At 37.1% G+C, this 19,303-nt stretch overlaps 3 protein-coding genes across 8 annotated transcripts in view; 2 read left to right on the forward strand and 1 right to left on the reverse strand.

Moving 5' to 3' along the window:
• Positions 1-5,929, forward strand: part of Slga (proline dehydrogenase slgA) — a 35,537-nt gene extending 29,608 nt beyond the window's left edge. Inside the window, exons 4-11 of the mRNA XM_078187185.1 lie at positions 657-721; positions 997-1,181; positions 1,399-1,573; positions 1,782-1,892; positions 1,979-2,110; positions 2,645-2,844; positions 2,910-2,998; positions 3,163-5,929. Coding sequence (XP_078043311.1) covers positions 657-721; positions 997-1,181; positions 1,399-1,573; positions 1,782-1,892; positions 1,979-2,110; positions 2,645-2,844; positions 2,910-2,998; positions 3,163-3,368 — 1,163 coding nt within the window. The 3' untranslated portion in view covers positions 3,369-5,929. The remainder of the gene's footprint in view (positions 1-656; positions 722-996; positions 1,182-1,398; positions 1,574-1,781; positions 1,893-1,978; positions 2,111-2,644; positions 2,845-2,909; positions 2,999-3,162) is intronic.
• A 596-nt stretch (positions 5,930-6,525) lies between these two features.
• Positions 6,526-16,556, reverse strand: LOC144473374 (protein unc-93 homolog A). Its single transcript, XM_078187186.1, has 8 exons — positions 16,468-16,556; positions 11,687-12,058; positions 10,215-10,639; positions 9,756-9,961; positions 9,179-9,570; positions 8,931-9,063; positions 8,712-8,849; positions 6,526-8,628 (listed from the first exon to the last, which is right to left on the reverse strand). The coding sequence occupies exons 2-8, from the start codon at positions 11,876-11,878 to the stop codon at positions 8,408-8,410; spliced, it is 1,707 nt and encodes a 568-aa protein (XP_078043312.1). The 5' UTR covers positions 11,879-12,058; positions 16,468-16,556; the 3' UTR covers positions 6,526-8,407.
• LOC144473375 (hexuronate transporter) overlaps positions 12,491-19,303 on the forward strand; it is a 33,169-nt gene continuing 26,356 nt past the window's right edge. For 2 of the 6 annotated variants that reach the window (XM_078187192.1, XM_078187193.1), the window contains exons 1-2: positions 12,491-12,693; positions 13,045-13,299. The gene's annotated coding sequence lies outside the window, so the exon portion shown is untranslated. Of the gene's footprint in view, positions 12,694-13,044; positions 16,252-17,246; positions 17,962-18,057; positions 18,431-19,303 lie in introns of those variants that run through there. The other 4 variants (XM_078187191.1, XM_078187190.1, XM_078187188.1 and 1 more) reach the window with 4 other exon arrangements.

Here is a 19,303-nt window from a genome sequence, read left to right on the forward strand (position 1 = left end):
GTCTAATAATAAGTGAAGCAAATAAAATTATTCTGTGGATCTACCGGTTGATATAAATATTATTTTACATTTTATGGGGGGGGGGGGGGGGGCAAACGGTACATCGAAGAGCACGAAAATTGTTATTCATATTTATCTATTGTTTGCGAAACTTATTCTGCAAATATTATTCCTAATTGTGGTATCTGTTGCAGACGATGAAGCGTATGCATTAAAACCTGAAATATCCTACGCACCACATACCAATATCGACCTCGATCCTTGTCCTCGCGAGAAGAGAACGTACTCCAAGCATAAATACCCTTTTCGATTTGTTCCGTAAATATCTATGCTATCCTCGGTCAAGAGAGGGTACCTTGTAACTAATGATCCAACCAGTTAAGTCTTCATTTCATTTAACCCTCGGTGATTTAAAGGGTGGCCGAACTTTTGTTCCATTCTAGCTCTTGCATAACGAATTTAGGTCGCTTCGACACATATTTGTCGTTGTCATATTTATTTATGTAATCGTTATTATGAAAAGGATTAACTCTTTTATAATTGAAACATACAATATTCTACAACTTGTACTACCTTTTGTGTGTCACATTATTTACAAGATACACTACCAAATTTTAGTCAAGACAAACGCTTTACGTTTTTCCTATTCTGTTCAGGTGTTTCAATGGGTGTAGGTATTACAGCAATTAAGCTGACAGCTCTTGGTCGACCGCAGCTTTTGGTACGTATTTATTTATAGAACGTTTATCGAAGTAATTTATAAACGATTTTGTATCTTTACGATTTCTTCTAAAAATCATCTTTCATAAAGACAAATTCTTACTAACTACCTGTACCTATGTCCTTGTATTTTTTTTCTGTAACATTTTAAAGATTATTTTATGTGATTAATAATTTCTAAATGTTTCTTACTATCTACGGTTGTGATGTAATGTTTCCCAACAAAAGAAACCTCGGAATCGTTTTTTAAAATATTTGTTTTTTATATTTCTACAGCTCCAATTATCCGAGGTAATTATGCGAGCACGGCAATACATGTCTGACGTGGTTGGCGGTGAAGGTGCCGTTTTAACCCATCACGCGAAACCAGATGACTTCATGAAGAAATTTGAGGAAGCACACATTAAAGATGAGGCCCCAGTTCAAAAGTTTCTCCAAAAGATACAGTCGGACAAAGAGGGGTAATTTCTTACTTTTATCACGCTCTCCTTCAAAACTTTTTAATGTGATCATAATTTTTACATTGTAACATGCTAGACTTGATAGAATTTAAAATTGTAAACTTACTTTCCATCCTAATTCTTGCATGAGCAAAGTACTATTGTATTAGTTTTCAATCCAATGTAATTCAGAAAAGAAAATCTACTTTTTTAAATACTAATGAGTATCTGATTCCAGTGTCATTCACTTGTTCCCATGGAGCGGTATTTTGGACGAAAATTACGAGCTAAGCGAGACTTTCCAAGTACCTGATATGAAAACAGGAAAGATGGTGAAGCTTATGTCCCAGTTGACATCGAAGGAGGAAGAGATGTTCAGAAACATGATTAGACGCCTGAACACCATAGTTTCGGTATGGATTATAAAATAGAAATAGGAAAAGTAAAATAGAAAAGAAAAGAGGAATAATGCCTTAATTGTATTGTGTAAAATAGTACCTAAGAAATAAAAAGAAACTTTCTACTTGTGCAATTTCTTGACAAGTGAGAGAGAGTACAGAGTTCTAACGCAATACATTGTTGATTGATTGACAAAGACATGTTCGTTAATTTCTGTCCCAGGTGGCTGACAAATTAAACGTGCGTATTATGATAGATGCCGAACAAACCTATTTTCAACCAGCCATTTCGCGACTGACGTTGGAGATGATGCGCAAGTACAATACAGATAAGGTAATGCTTTGAAATCATTGATATGTCATTATCACTTAGTAAATTTTCAGTGAATGATTTCTGACTCCCAATGGTCTACTTCATAGGCCGTGGTGTTCAATACCTACCAGACATACTTACAAGAGGCTTTTAACGAGGTGAAAACGGACCTTGAACAAGCTGAACGTCAAAATTTCTACTTCGGTGCTAAACTCGTCCGCGGAGCTTACATCGAACAGGTAATTTAATCATGCACGTTACTTATTTCGACACTTGAAAACTGTTTGAAAGATTCATTGTCAAGGGGGTGACTTTAATAGCTACGATACTAAGTAAATGGCGGTTAAGCGTGAACTATTTCAAGTGAGTAGTGAAAACGAATATTTTGAGTAGTTAATCATTTCTTGTAACTTGTTACTCAAGTTACAGCAGTAATTTACTAATGAACATAATTCAGAATTTGTAATTCACAAAAATTTATTGATTTCGCCTTCTAAATGACAAAAGAAATTTATTATTGCAATGTCTACAAATTGAGATTACGTTTAAAGATTACCTTGCAAATATCCATAATTTTTACATAATTATGCATTAAGAAAATATTTCAGTAATTGATAAATGCATGTGTGTTTCGAGGTATTCATACTTTAATCTACATGGTCTAAATTTTGTTTACTCATCCACTCATTTACAGCCCATCAGCCTGTCAATTCAAATCATTTGAAGTTGATTATTACCTCCACAATATTCGATTATGTAACTCCGTTATTTAGGAAAGAGCGAGGGCGGCGGCGATGGGCTATCCTGATCCAACGAATCCTACGTATGAGGCTACCACCGATTCCTATCATAAGACGCTTATGGAGTGTTTAAGGCGGATGAAACAGTACAAAGATAAAGGCGAGGATCCCAGAAAGATTGGTATTATGGTCGCGTCCCATAATGAGGACACAGTGCGCTTCGCGATTGAAAAGTATGTAACATGAAATATTCTTCAGTCCTTTGTAAAACCGATTAACTGTGATGTTACTGTTTCAGAATGAAAGAAATAGGAATCTCACCGGAAGACAAAGTAATCTGCTTTGGTCAGTTGTTGGGGATGTGCGACTACATAACGATGCCATTAGGTATTATAACATTTTTAATCCTTAGTAACATGATTAAAGTTTAAGTAAAATATAGAATCTTTGCTGTCGGTCGAATAATAGAAAAGTGGTTGAAGAAAGTCTTAATTGTAGAAACGTGTTTCGAATGCAAGAAACAATATGATTTTTTGATGACTATATTTCAGGTCAGTCAGGGTACTCAGCATACAAATATATTCCTTATGGCCCAGTGAAAGAAGTATTGCCATACCTTTCGCGGCGCGCGCAAGAGAACCGAGGTATACTTAAGAAAATCAAGAAAGAGAAACGTCTTTTGCTGTCAGAGATAATGCGACGCTTTGTGCGCGGCCAGATATTTTATAAACCGAAAGGAAATTACACCCCGGTCTGAGCAGCTGATTCGTAATCAATGCACAGACAGATTTTAAGTATCAAACTTAAGTAGTGATTGTAAATTATTAAAAGAAAAAAAAACAGGAAAGACTTATGCGGTACGCAGAATAACGTGCGCGTGTGTGTGAATGGAAGTATTTGCAGTGTTATTCATTACGCAAAATTTCCTCGGTGTGACGTTATCAAGTGCAAATCTGCTCAAAATCGCACCATGTGGTAGAACTATGTTCATTGCTTTTTATTTTCGTTACAGAAAACTTTTCAGTGAACTACGCTATGACTTTTTTCAACGATTATCAATACGTTTTTACGTTTTCGTTCTTTGTAGCGTTCACGATACCAGTCATTGAACACCGATATTTTCAATTAATTTCTACGAAGAGTGAAAATTAGGAGAAAAAAGAATAATTGAAATTTCGTTCACGGTAACCATTTTCACAAGGCCGTGGGTCAGAAGGTTCCACGAAGGAATACGAAATTTGATCAATTGGATTCTAAAATAAAGTTCTAGTTAAAATGGAAAGGAAAAATATACCATTGTTCGAAATGCACTAGCTTTGTCACTAATGTTTTATTTAAGAATCTCGTAGTGCGTGCGTGCACGATTATTTATAATGGATATGTTTAAACATTTGTTGACATACGTAATTTAGTATTTCTCTTGGTCGGATATTATTTCCGTATTGAAAGTATGCAACCATAAAATTATAGCCCGTGTAGTGAACTGCATTTAATTAAGTGGAATACTCGTGTGGATTGAATTTTCAGCCCAGTTTCAATGCTTTATATGCGTAGTTACCATGAACGGTTATTACCAAAGTGATAGTATTGGCAAATACTAGGGACTGCAAGTCGTAGCAGCGTTTGTTTGATTTTTGAATGGAAGAGTTTGCACATAACTTTAGAAAGTGGGTCTTACGGGCTTTTAACGAATTAATGACGACTGTTAAAGAAGTTAAAAAAAAAAATGTTGGGAACGTTATTGGTAAATATCTGCTGTAAGCATACGGTAAGAGCCACTTTTTAATATGTGTTTATTTCTACGCATGTTGAAATGGAAAAAATTAAGTAATCTTGGGCTGAAACAGTGATAAACTGCAAACTAGGAATTGAGGAAAAATTATGTAATTGTGACACATCGCATAGGTTTTTAATTCACTTTGCTTCAGCCTAAAGTTGCTTTATCTTGTCAGATAATAATAGTCATAATTACACGATGTTGTCTCAATAATGCGCCCCAGGAATTAATACAGCTAATACACGGTTCTTTGTTACAAAATTTTTCTTTACGAGTTAAAATTAATTTTAAGAAAATCTCGAAAAAAATTTATAATTTATAGATAATAAATTCTTTTCAAGTTTTAAAGAAGAGTTTTACGTATGCAGCGACGAAACCTATGCTTTTGCTCAACAGAATTTTTATCGTTTTAAATGGAAATGACAAATAACAGTTTCATGTGCGTTGAAAGATTTTAAGTGTTAATATTATAAACTCTTGGTAATGAGAGATTGATTCGAATAATAATTTCCACGCAGTTGTATAACACTATGATAGTTTCCCGTCAGTATTCTTTTAGAGATCAGGGTAGTTTCCTTTGTTTGCCAGGGTTTGTTTCATTGATTATTGTTTTAAACTACACATACGATCGTTGTAAACTCATTACTCTTTTTAGATGGTGTATGAACGTACAATTTTTTATGATCTCTTGAGTTACTATACATGTGTACTTACATTCAGAATACGTAAATAGTTTGTATTCACAACCGTCGAATAGAAACACTGTGCTTTTTATAGAACAAAAGTTTTGTACATTTGTTACAATTTCTGTTCTGTTTAAGTAAATCATGGGGTGACGTTGTACTTGGAAATCTAGAAAGAAATTAAAAAAAAAAAGAACAATGAATAAAGGGGCATTGTTGAAGTTATACAGGCTATAGCTAAAAGTTTCTATGTGGCTAATGGTATGTGGAATGTGAGTGATTTAGGTATAATTCTACTTGTTATATTTAGTGTTCGACTACAAGTGTCGATACATTAATTAACTTCTACACGTCTCGTGATGATGACAATACTTTAGGTAGATAATGTTATAAAACTTATATGCTATAAGTATAAACTATATGCCATGATGGATTGAGTTCATGGATTTATAAATGAATGACACGAGATTAGTCAATAAAAGAACTGGTAGAATGTGAAGTTACGGTGATATTATCTTCGTACGAAATTGTACGAGTCAATACATAATGATTATACGCGAAGAACATTCTACTGCCAAAATGAAACTATATAAGATATTCTCTCTTGGCTCGAATATTATAATAACTATTTGCCTGAGGTGTTCACTGTATTGTTTTTAACGATCAATGTTATATAGTAATATTGACTCATTGTGAACAAGATTATATATATACATATATGTAATTTAATAATTGAAAAAGTGGTTATAATAATATTCTGGTATTTGCTTTTTCGTAGAGACACTGTCATTGCATCCAGTCATCAAGAAATATATCTTCGATGATTGAAAAGTGTGTCGCGGAGAAATATGAAAGTAAATTGAAACGTTGATCAATATAAAATAAGATAATATTTATTATTTCACGAAATACAGTTAATATATGCTTTTGCAATACCGTTTATAAATCCGTATTTATTTACTAGGACATAAACATTCGCTTCCATTCCATGTAACGAAATTTACCGTCACTGTAAGTCATAAGCACGGCTCAATAGCTGAGAGCTACTATTTAACAGCGAGACCAGAATGAGCAATTTTATTGCTGTATATTTGAGATGCACTGGAAGTAATGTTTCTTGTCCTAGCATTACAACAAGTAACAATATTTCTTTTTCTTACATTTTGTTGACTCTTCGTAAAGTGTCCCCTTTTATATCTTCCCTTGTATAGATTTCAGTGATATAATTAATTTTAATATTTCAAAATAGATCGGTGTACATACAAATACGAGACTGTTATACGAATTAATCTCTTATGTTTGTTAGCTTGGCTTGAACGCAGCATCATGAGTTAATACAAACGATCAGTCGTACTTTGAAAATTATATTAGTAACAGGGAGAGTGACTTTGTAGTTCAATATCTCTTTTTCTTTTGTAAAATTTACAAATAGTCCGGCTATTTGTTTGTTCATTTCAGTGATTTCTATAAATTAGGAAATATTTCATATAAATACCTATTTACTAAATTACATGAAATATGTTGATTTCCTATATCGTAACATTACCCAAGATAACATGTAATAGTTTGTATTTCAATGTCTTTTCTGTATCGTTATAATTTCATTTTTCTTAGAATCTATAAGAAAATGTAGCTGTATTATTTGATGTAATGATGCAGGGTACCATTTGTGTACATAAAAATTCTACGGGAAGGAACAATGATTCAAATGAATATGTACTTGTGACGTGGCTAGGACTGTATTTTGGAAGATGATGTATTAAAAAATAGGACAGATATGAATTAATTTCAAATAATCTTATGTGCTATACTTATCTCAAGATTATTACGAACAATTATTACAAAGGTAGACTCACAATATGTTATCCTTAAATTTTAATTCTCTGATTAATTTGCATATATACATATATATGCAAAAGTAATAAATAACAAATAGATAATGTAGAAAACAGAGAACGTTCACGTTCAAAGAAGATTTATGACATTCAGTTTCCTTTTAAATGTTAATAAGTATAATTATTGACTTGGAATTATTCGATTCTTTTGCAATTTATCGATAGACGAGTATATTAACGATGCACTAACATCGGAATAGTGTAACGTATAGTATGTTTCCTAACGCAAAACGGCAAGATCCTCTTTTTAAAAAATTAAAAACGTCGCCCGTACAATAAATTCGTAACTTGCTTATCCGTTTTCCCATATACATATCTTTGATATTGATTTTTATAACTATAGTAGAACTATGGACTCTATCTTACATTTCTTATAGTATTTCATTTCGATTCTGTGATATAGGGTAGATTGCGATTCATGGATTCCATTTCTTGGATAGATTAGAATTAATTGGATTTGAAAGACATCAGGTACGTTTCGACGTTGAACGTCAGTTTATGATTTGTCAGAGAGATACTACTATGATTGGTATGTCTATCGTTAATAGTATATGTGTGTATTTATAGTTTTCTGCTATCGTTCAGTCTTGTACGGCATCAAGTTATTACATCGATGGTACTTGTTCGGAACAACAGCTTGCCCGTGAGAGCATGTTAACATTTGCTGCATGAAGTTTTTTTAAATCACTTGTACGCCCGTTCCATTCAACTTGAAGAAAGACCTGTTTAAAACAAAAACGTGTTCGATAAGTAGACTCGGTAAACTGCAGTTCAAGTTTCTCAATTTATACAAACTTTACAATATATAAATTTATACAATACTTATTCCTTTGTTATATTATCGTAGACGGAATTTAATTATTTGTAACTAACTTAATTTTCCTAAGAAGTTGATATTAACAGTTCAAACGTTCGTTTGACTTTATGTATTAAAGAATTAACTCGTTTAAAAACCACATTGTCATGCATGGTTTAACAAAAGTTAATTTTGATCATTAAGTAAAAGAGGAAAAATAGGTATTTCTGCCCTTCTATTTCTGAGAACACACTCCTATTTAAATTAACAAAACTGATCTTGTTTCCCAGTCTACTTATAAGTTGGAGATACTAAAACTTTATAAATTCAGTTTGAAGAGACAGGAACGACATCACTGTCACTAGGTTTCGGACTGTTTGGCTGTTTATCAGCTGTTACCGGAGAACATTGTGACAGAACATCTTTTGCTATACTTTGTTCAATGTTATTTGCAAAGGCAACACTGTGAGCTCTCCGTCGTGTGCCCCTTTTTGTGATGTTTGTACTGTGTTGCGCAATAAGTTTCCTAGTTCTACTATGTCTCTTCGCCATTCTTAAGTTGAATAGAACGAGTTTGTCTCAATCTCTGTAACGTGCTTCTGCCTTAGTGCTTGAACCATGATCACTTACAGTTGAATCTCCCAGTCACAATGGTGCTAAACTTTTACCTCTCTTTGCTAGTCTAATTTCTAACCATATGTAAGGAACCACAGAGAGAAGTAGTACACAAGCAAGGCCGAGTACTCTATATTGCGTGCAGACTAGTCCGTGTAACCCAAGTGTCAGAGCAAGACCGAGCCATCTCCAAAAAAGAGATGTTGACAATGGTCCTTGCCAAGAATTTGGATATAAACCCAACACTAATGCTGGAAATTTGAAAGGATATCAATAATTCATAAAGTATTCATAGCCATACAAACGCGACTTAATTTAATGTTAACATACTTACTATATATCAAGGTTTCCCAAATAGAATTACAAACTCCCCAAGCAGCAGATATAACGTGAAAGAGAGCTGGATCATCCCCGGATGGTCTCCACGTCATCAAAACAAGTAATAAACAGGCATGGAATACAAATCCAACAACTTGCAAAAAGAGTATAACAAGTTATTAAGATTGGACGTTTGGAATATTGAAACCAGAAAGTTCTGATAACTGATACATACCTACAACAAAGTATCTTTTAATGTGCCTTAACAACATTGATAGTGTTACACCAGCTAGAGCTTGTAAAGATGCCAAACTTAAAAAACTTAGAGTTACTGTGCCAGCTCCTCCCAAAGCACAAACAACGTATGCCTGTAATACGAATAATTAAGTACTTATTACATTGTAGAATGTAGAGAGTAATTCCAAGATATATGTAGAAACACTAGAAGATCAAGGAATCATACAAAATTTGTGTAATATTTACTTCTATGAAATCAGCATAGATGAATCCCTGCTCCAGTCCAATAAAAAGTGTCAATGGTGCAGCTAACTGCAATTTAGGATCCTGGAATGCAGACTTCACAGAGGCAAGGATGTTTTGAGCACTATGCTTCTCATTGACATTCTGTGGTTCCTTCATTCTAGAATCAAGAAAAGCGCAGGATATACTTAATCCTAGGACCGCAAGACCTAGCCATATGCTGATCAGTATTCTGGATGTTCCAATCGGTAATACTGGTATACTATTTGTGCCATTCTCAAAATAAATTTCTTCTGGACAATACTCTGCTCCGCAGACATCATTTGTTTCATTGCTCAGTGCATCCAGTGGGGCTGAATCTGTCAGTTTTACAAGTATGGCAGCGATTAAACAACCTGGAATAAATATATAATGTTTGCGTTTTAAATAAAATTCTATTAGTTTCATAAACTGGGGTTGAAAGAATCAAACAATAACGCGCAGTATGCTAGTTCAAATGAAACTGGATTACTAAAATTTAAATTGAACTGTGAATGAATGAAATTAATAAAAGCGGAAATTGTTTTAGCTCTTGGCATACCCAGTGCGAGACCTATGTCTTCTGCTAATTTAATTCCTCTATTAAGTCGTCTCAGAAGGCACTCCCGTCTCGTTTCATCAGGATCCTCAGGATCAGCAGATACCAGAGCTAAACTACTTGCTGATGAGTTCACATGCGAAACTCGTGCTATGAAACTCGGTGTTATACAAGCACCCAGTACTGCATAACTGGGTAATAGCACATACCTGTGACACAAAGTCATAAACATTTAGCACATACTGCAATTAATGAGCCGAATGATAGGTGATAGGTCCATTCATAAATTTTCTCTTTGTACCAGATGTTGTTGCTAATTCATCTAAGGAGTATACATCATTTCAACCAAATTATCCTAATAATTAGATACTTTAAATAAAAATTTAAAAGAGGACACATTAGTCTCCTTTGCTATATTTAGATATCAGCTCATAATTTGACCCGTTTCTTTGAGACACCCACCATTTTGGATAAAGATGTGCTCCAACGAAAACAGTGGTAGCAACGTGGCTAGAACTTATCGCGAGGTTTGTCCCGAGTCTCTGCACGAGTATCGGTGCAAAGCAGCTGGTGATGGTAGCAGTTGCATAGAGGAGAGCTAAGAGCATCGGTCCCAAATGAGGGTTGAATGTACCAAGACCAGCTTGCAACGGGAACATGGGCAACGTGGCGGCTGAACAGCTTGCATGCCCTAAGAGGAGTGCCGCGCAATGCCTCAGTATCGCTTTCTTCGGCGGTCTGGGACCGGAAGGAGCCGCTCTTACAGCAGCAATTAGACGTCGAACCGACGATGCTCCTGCGGAGGAGTTCATCGAGTCCCGTCGACGCCATGACAAAGCCGATGTCCTCGTGGAGCGACAAGAAATGGGAGAGTAAGCTGCCATGTGCTGTAAATCAATATTTTATTCGTGCGTTGTCAACAGAATTGATAATTAGCTGAAACTGTGTTGGATAATTGAATGATACGCCCATTTTCTTTTTTATGATTTCCATTAGAACACGGTAATTGAGGGTCTAAATAAATGTTTTGAAGATACAGTAATGTTGGGAAAATTTGTCTGCATCTATATCATGCTAAAAAAGTTTATTTATTATTGCAAATAGATATAACAGATAATTTGTAGCATTCTTCCCATAAGAGATAATATAATATCCGGCACGGATTAATTACTCTCTTCATATTTCGAATAGCGCTATTACATGTAGTGGCAGAACACTGAAACTGCTATTCAAATTCAACTGTTGATAACTTTATCGACCAGCTTCAGCGTATCACCATTATTTGTAATGGCGCTAAACTAAGTATTTTATGGGTTTTTCAAAGTGACGCCACCTGAAGAATTGGATTTTTAAGAATTATCATCTGTAAACAATTTTGGCGAATAGTTTGATTGTTTTGCCACTGAATAAATTGGTGTTTTAGCCGTTTGAACAGAAGGTAAATTCTTACCAGATTTTATTGAATATTTTTACGAAAAAACCGGCACGGATTATTTGTTCCGATATTTGATATTGCAACATGAAACTAATTAATATAACTCAAATATGCGAAAAACTGTATCAGAGGTATGTCAAAAATCGTAAAACGGTTAGCATGTACATCGTGTCCCAAAAGTTACTCGTAATCGAGAAACGAGGAGTTTCTGAGGTTATTTGAAGTAATTATTTCCTTAATCCGTGGTTATGTTTACGAGTAATAACTCGTAATAGGCGACCAACGAGCGTTCGAAGCCCTGTTCCGCTCATTGGCTTGGCTACCACGCGCCGGCTGATCTCGCCTCGTATTGATCATTGTTTTTTGTTAATAAATCGTTAACGACGCCTCGAAGTTTTTATAAAGAAGAAAGCAGCTTTGGATGACCTCAGGAACCTCTGATTTCTTGCTTACGAAGGACTTTTGGTCTACCCTGTACATGTAAGAGGACATGTACTACCTCTAACATGGCATCATTATCCCACAGGTTATGGTGGTGACCATTGCTTCTGGCGCGTCTATGTGTATGTGCTAATGGTGGAGGTTGAGCTGGCAGTCGTATAGGTCCTAAACCACCGATCGGTGCTGGCCTGTAAGCAGGACTCTCTAGCTTCTCCTTAGACAACTCGTGAAGATTTGGCAAGGAACCCATGATTCGATTTATTCTGTTTCTCTTCTTTCTTTATCTTTTACTGAATCGTGTCCCTTACAGCCGTTCCGGCGTTTCTCTGATTCTGAACAGAATCATCGTCGAGGAAGTATGCAGTTACCATCGTTGCAATTCTCATACCCTTCGACTTTCCAATTCTCCATTTATTGGTTTCGATGATACCTGCAATACCAAAATAATTTATTTAGCTGACACGCGCCGTTAATTTTCGTACAATTAAATTTTCTTTACTCGCATGAACGATCAGATTGAAAAAGTGATATTACTCGATTTTATACTTGGTTCATTAAAATACAGTGTTGCAAAATATTCAAAGCAATGTCATAAGATCAAGTTACTGTTTCGAATAAGAAGAAATAGCGAACGTCTGAGAAACAATATCCAGTAATTACAAACGTTAACTCGATCATCTAAATAGTAATTTCGAAAATCGGTCAATTAACACTGTCACAGTTGTCTCGCCTGCGGCGCAACATCCGAACGAGAAATACTCAATGAAAAAGAAGACGATGAGCGTGACTCGACGAAACCGCAAGGTGATCGAAAAACTTCCATAAAGCCAGAAGAATCATCGTTCGCTGTGGAAATGATTCCCAGTAGGCTGACCGATTCAGTGCGATTCTGCTCGGAACAGTTTTGTGCAACGGCAATCGCAGGTGTCCGCTACGAAACGGTAAGACGATCCCGTGGTGCCGATACTCTGTGGGAGTCTTGCATAATTTAGCCAACGATTCCCGGAGTATAGTCGCGCCTCCAATTATGCGGCGAATAGGGGAAAAAAAGGAGATAAAAATCCGGTAAGTCATCTGTGGAACCTTGAACGAGAACTTACGACGGAACAACTGTTAACATAATGAGCGCGCCGCACCGCACCGCGCCGACGGCCTTGATATCAGCCCCGCGGAGTGGTTTTCGACCAATCGTGATAGCGCGACAATCGACAGGCTGTCATATCGAAAATGCAGATCGATGCAAATCCGTCGAACCGACTTTGGTTCGCCGCTCTGCCGATCCGTTGCAGCTTCCGTCTCCGAACGGGATAAAATGTAACGAGCGCTATTGGTGCCGCCGCGGTGTTGCTGCTCATTAACAAGCATTAACATATCGTTGCGTAATTCCGAAACGATTTTATTTCAACACTCTTTCAGCAAACATTCTCTCTCCATGTACTGGGAATCGCGAGGCGAAACTGAAGCGAAGAATATTTCATCAACCCTCGGATAGCAGACCTGGGTCACCAGAGACGATCCCATTATTTATTCGTACGCCGCTGAATAAATGGTATTTCTGGACTGCTGACCTCTATGCAAATTCGCGTTTTCAAGGACTAATTAACCAAGAAGTTTGGTGGTAGTTTGCTACCTTGATAAACGCTCTTACCAGAAATAAACGTTCGTATTAAGGTAACTCTTTCTCTTTCTCTCTCTCGGTCATTGGTTCGTATAAATTTTATATTTTACAATATTAGCATTAAACAATATTCATTTTATTTTACTTATTTTATTCATCGCGAAAGATATTTAATATTAAAAAATTATATAATAATATCTCAATAATACATAGTAAATTATTGGTTGCCATGACAACCGATTTACAGACTACCAGCCGGTTTCTGTTAATCCTTTTCACCGTTTTAAATTACACCTATTTATCTTCGCCATAGATCCGTACAGTCTGTAATGTGCCTATTGCAGTATAAATCAAGTAGACCGCAAGGGTTGTTTTTCAATACTAAACGTGCTTTGTCAGACTGTCAAACTATCGGTATGTCAGAGTCTTATTTTTGTATATTGTTTTATGAGGAACAAAATGCAGGGAAACTCGATTGTTGAGAGGACTCTGAAGCTACAACTGAAGAATATATATGCACTATGTACGCGTTAATTATCTTTCTTGTATTCCGCCGATCCATAGTTGCCATAATTGCACTGAGATTCACCGTCTATTAACGGCTAAGGAATCATAAGTATTATTGCACGAGGATGTGATTCGTTATGCAGAAACGAAGCCGTGATTGTGAATATAGAATTTGTCTCGTGCACAATTCCATTCCTGGAAAAGTCGCCGCCGAGAACACGTATGCTACACACGCGTTTATGTTTACTTTAAGTAGAAACTGCACACAAATGAACAAACCCAGCCGATCTCTTTCAAGCGTCACGCATTTCGTCAAACACTGCAGTACGTGTTCAATTTCTTTAAAAATGGAGTCTCGCGTGGAACCACTTCACTCCCTGTGCCGCGCTTATTTTTACAATTTACGATTTACTTTTAATGAAAGTTTGTACGCGTTTTCGTGGACAAAACCCGAAGCACTTTGTACAGGCATTTTTACGAAAGTTAGAGCATTTAACCCTTCGCAGTCGGGGCTATGATTTACAGCTCTTAACAATTTGTTAAAAATAATCAAAGGGTTAGAACTAAATGATATTTTCTGTTATTTGCAGCACTTGGGAATAGAACGATGTTGCGTTTAAATTTATTCAATTCTCGTCTCTACAATTTTTTTGAAGATTTTTGTAGATTTTATACATTTCTGAAATCTGGCAATCGCATGGTACAACTCGCTATAACACAGGATACGACATTATGGTTGTCGCGTTCAATGCTTTTATTATAACATCTTAATAAAGCGTTTCATGTGTACGTTTGTGTTCATAGTGTAAATATCGATCGTTTATCTTTGGAACGCTTTGCAGATATTCGATATTCGTATCATCCTAGCGTAGAATACTCTTCACTTTAAATAACGCTTTAATGTCGAGCAATTTTAGAAATACTATTCGCGATAATTGGCCTGCGGATATTTCTGTCAATTCCCCCTTTCGTACGTAGTTTTAATAAAGCGAGCGTCTAACAGTAGTCAACGATACTTGTAAAGTATATACATTCTTTATTAATGTAATAATATTATATAATACCATTGATTAAAGTTGAGTCTCTAATAAAATATTACAGATTTTATATTTCGAAAGCAATGTATACTATTTTGCTTTTTCTATAGTTCTTGTTTTACGGAGTTAATGAATTTGACAAACGCACGGCTCGAAGATATATAATTCTTAGTTGTACAATTTCTATGCAAGTGTATTAATAAAATACAATTACAGCATTGAGCTTTTTGACAGATCGCCTCTCAGGGAATATAGTAAAGCGCACGAAGCTACCGGGATTATGTTCCTATTAGTATACACGATACAAATAGGATCGATAGATTGACTATCCAATGCAATAACGGCGTAATTGCTTCAGGTTGCAATTGGTACAAAATTATATAAATGTGATGAAGTCTGATACTATTAGCCTTTCTAGATTATAGCTAGAAAATCGATGATTACATTAACAAATCAATTATAGTGGTGGCTGTTCGATAAATGGGTAGCAACAATTTCGAACTTGTGACAAAGTAGACCGTGACAAAATTGCTTTCATATTCATAGGGATCGTTTTACTTTGCGTTTCCATTTTAATAAATATTACTTTCGTTTATTATTACGTTCCGCTGTTTTTACCATAATAGGTTCATCTCTATGAAACTGTCACAGCAAAATGTGTCTTCTCTCTGTTAACTTATTCCTCCTTTCTCTGCTATGAATACTTTTCAAACCTTTTGACCACCGCCGTGCATAATAATATTGATTTCTTTTACGCTCCTTTTTTTATACAAAATGCTCAGGAATGTCTGCTACACGTAATTAATTTACTTCCATCATTATGCTCCTAATACTTTATCCTCTTACACTTATCTACTTTCTCCGTTACTCATTTCATTTTGTTAACCCTTTAGATCGTAACAACGACTCAGACTCGCGACAAACATTTCGTATATAATCTAATAAATACGACTGCCAATTGTTTCTAAAAAATCGACAGAAAATTAGCATCTTTTGTAACTAAAATCTGGGAACGAAAGTAAATGAATGAGAATGGTTTATTAGCAAATACAGATCTGTAACATGTATACATATATATTATTTATTATTATTGTCTCGAATCATACGAAGCTCATACAGCACAGTACGACGTTTTACTTTTACATGTATGTAATTATATATAATATCGAGGCCTTTAATATCAGATTTAGCTAGGAAGGAGCCAAAACAAAATGGTGTATACTACTTATCTAGCATTCGAAATTATGAATTTGTTATTTGATATAAGAAATATGCTTTTCAGATTTCAGAACGGTTCGCTTGCGAAGTATCAGTTTTAAAACCTGCGACCTTCGTCGCGTATTAAGGGTTGTCACAGTTCACTGGTAACAGTTTCAGCAACGGAGAAGCTCCACAAATACGTAGAGATTGCCAAACAAGAATCCCCAAAATTTTCAGACAATCACGCCGACTCGTTCAATTGTAAGTAAAACATCAATTTGCATCACTAGCGATTACTTTACCAACCCTGTTACTTGAAAGAAATTGATTTTCAAACACGATCCTAAAATCGTGATACATATTACGATAGTTGCGTTAGACAGACAACGTGTTAAGGATGTTCCGATCTCAGGGGCAACAGAAATTACAGAAAAATATACCGAATGGATGAAGAATCAAAAAGAAGATCAGACTTACTCTCTGATAGCCGAGCTGCACAATGGACGAGGACACAACATGGTGGTTTCCACGACAACGAGACAGCAGCTGGACAAACGGGATCATCTTCGAGCACGACGCGGGATTACTATAGCATTGAGCTTACGATCGACGGACGATATTTATTACGGAACCCTGTATCGTCGAACACATGTATAAACACACGAGCTTCCGAACTGTCAGTGATCGTAGCTGCTGCGAGGGTAGCTGTGCTGCGCGAGCTAGCCGCGGTGACGATTCCGAAACATTCGACCGATTCACGTACGGAAGACGCAATCAACGCGTCCGCACATCACCTTTACCATTATTCGCAACGTATTTATAACACTTGTCTCCGCGGTGTGTATCGCAACGGTGATCGATAAGCAGGTTGTACAGGGAACCGCAGGAACAAGCGTACGGATATAAACAGCTCGGAGAAAGTTGTCTTGCGAAGAACACGAGACGATCTTTCTTCCACCGTGTACGTTGCACCAGCAACGCGAGCCTGAACTAGTCACACGAGCGAGCCGACGACTTCCACGACCCGGGTGCCCGCCGAGTCGTCAAAACGACGTAGAGAGTATCCGTGATAATACTCTGTCCGGATTCTTCCTGCTCCGAACTTCGTCTCACAATGGTCCGAACGAACTCGTTACGAAAAAACCACTGTCCGTCGCGAGATCATGCCGCAACGTGCCGTTGTCGATCGTCGAATTTAGAAATGATCGAGAGGCGTCGGAGGGGTAGCAAAGGGTTGCGGCAAACGTTCCTGGTGCCTCCGAACGAAAGCACAACAGCGAGAGCGAGGTTCCCTTCGGCTGAACTCGGTGATCCTCGCCGTGGCTCGCTTCTCCCTTGGCTCCATTCTCCTCACTCGATATGGTCGATAACAGGGAGAGTGCGTACTGCATCCTCATTCCTCGATTCCTGCGAATCTTGAGCGCACGCGAGTGGAACGAACGCCGGAGGAATCCGAGGCTTTTGTTCCAGCAAGCATCGGTATGTCAACCGGTGCGATCTATGCGAACCCGAGCGTGAAATGGTCCTGACGGTTCCGATCTACGTTTGATTCGACGATGGAACGAGGGCTCGACCATGGCTCCATGCTGCTCTCTAGCCACCCGAAACCCCTTTAGCTTCTCAGTTGGCTCGTGCCATTGTCGATTCTTGGATACCACGATTTTGATGGCCGTCCTCGCGGTTACGACGCCCAGTAATGCCCTCGAATAATGCGGTTTTATGTACAGTTACTGCCGGTAATATCCCGGCCACCCTTTAAGACGCAATAACTTTTTTAGGACCGAACCAACCCGGATAGCGTAAGGATGCTTTTAAAACGACTCGAATATGATACAAACGGTCTAGAAACGTCTAATGTTACAAATCAAGACGTATTAACACTTAACACCGTGGTCACAGATGCATGCCCCGTGACGCGGCGTGTATTCGCTTATTTTCCTTGTATTTCACAAAATAGCTAGCACAAAATAGGTTTGTGTTATTTTATCTCAACATTATAAACAAATATTCAATAGCAAATTCAATATTATAAACTTAAAATAATTATTTAATTTTTCTAAATTTCAGTGCCAGTGAATATCAGTGAATATCGGCGCCGGTGTCAACGTGTTGATCCTGACATTTCGACGACAGAAGATCCATATTTCCTTTCGATTTAATGGAAATGATTGACAGCGGTATTTATAGAATTGTGTACGAAATGCTCGTCACGAGACTGCCTCGTTATTATAATGCAAAGGGTTAAACTGCTGCAAAATAAGAGTGTTTTATGTACACGGTTTAAGTAAGAACGACAATCAATTCAAATGCAATTTATTACTAACTAACAAATGCGATTTTTGTAAAAAAAATCGCTATGGACTTCACATTTCATGAGAAGACGTAAAAAAATATTTTGAAAAATAAATATTACCGAAAGACAGGAAAAAGTTTTAGAAAAGTGAGTAAAAAGAATAGCTTGAAAATTTATAAATAAAAATATCGAGCGCACGTTGCAATGAATGTCTCTCGTAGATCTCATAGTTTCCAATCTAATATATGGAGGCATGGTTGGCGTCCTAATTATCGGCGCTGGTATTTAAGGTCTCCTCGGCCACGCGTTCCGAAGTCTTGCTCTCGTTCCTGAAAATCAGATTTGGTTCAAGCTTCGGAGTATGTATCTCGCCGGCGAATCGACTCCGGCTTCCAGACCATTGGAAGTTATGGTCGCGAAGCGTAGATATCCGGGTCAAACTCTGCATAACATCGCGCATACCACGCCTGTGAAACGGAAGGCAAGTGGCATTGAGCTGAATTGAAAGGGACCGATCGGAGGGGAACGGTCGCTAAAAGTAAAGCATGCGTGAACATTTTCGACCCCCCTCGGCCACTTCTGCGCCAACGATGAGTTCGCCACGGTTGCTAACAGACTCCTGCGACTCCGATTCGAAGCATAGTGTCGCAGAGTTGTGTCTGTTGAAGTCGCAAAAAATAAACAATCGTAAATTGTAAAGATAAACGTGGAACAGAGAGCGAAGTGGTTCCACACGAGTCTTCATTTTTCAAAGAAATCGAACACATAATGTAGAGCTCGTCGAAACGCGTGACGCTTGAAAGAGATTGTGTCTGTTATTTTATCGATTTGAAATGCGAAACAGAAGGAAGCAATTGGACTCTTATGCGTATTTTCGAGGACTCGCGGAACTCGCGGACAGTTAAAAGAAAGAATGGACGCTGCTTAATCACGTGTCCTCGATCTAGAATAAAATCCCCCTAGGAAGCGGACATGTTCCGCCTGAAATTCCCGCCGCCAAAGTCATTCAATTAACGTTGG

This window comes from Augochlora pura, chromosome 7 (genome assembly GCF_028453695.1).
Source record: "Augochlora pura isolate Apur16 chromosome 7, APUR_v2.2.1, whole genome shotgun sequence".
Lineage (NCBI taxonomy): Eukaryota > Metazoa > Arthropoda > Insecta > Hymenoptera > Halictidae > Augochlora > Augochlora pura.

Coding starts and splice junctions, on each gene's coding strand:
- LOC144473374 (XM_078187186.1), bottom strand. CDS start 11,878: ATGGGTTCCTTGCCAAATCTTCACGAGTTGTCTAAGGAGAAGCTAGAG. Junction 9,571..9,755: donor AGACATAGGTCTCGCACTGG/GTATGCCAAGAG, acceptor TATTTATTCCAG/GTTGTTTAATCGCTGCCATA. Junction 9,064..9,178: donor TCTATGCTGATTTCATAGAA/GTAAATATTACA, acceptor TTCGTATTACAG/GCATACGTTGTTTGTGCTTT.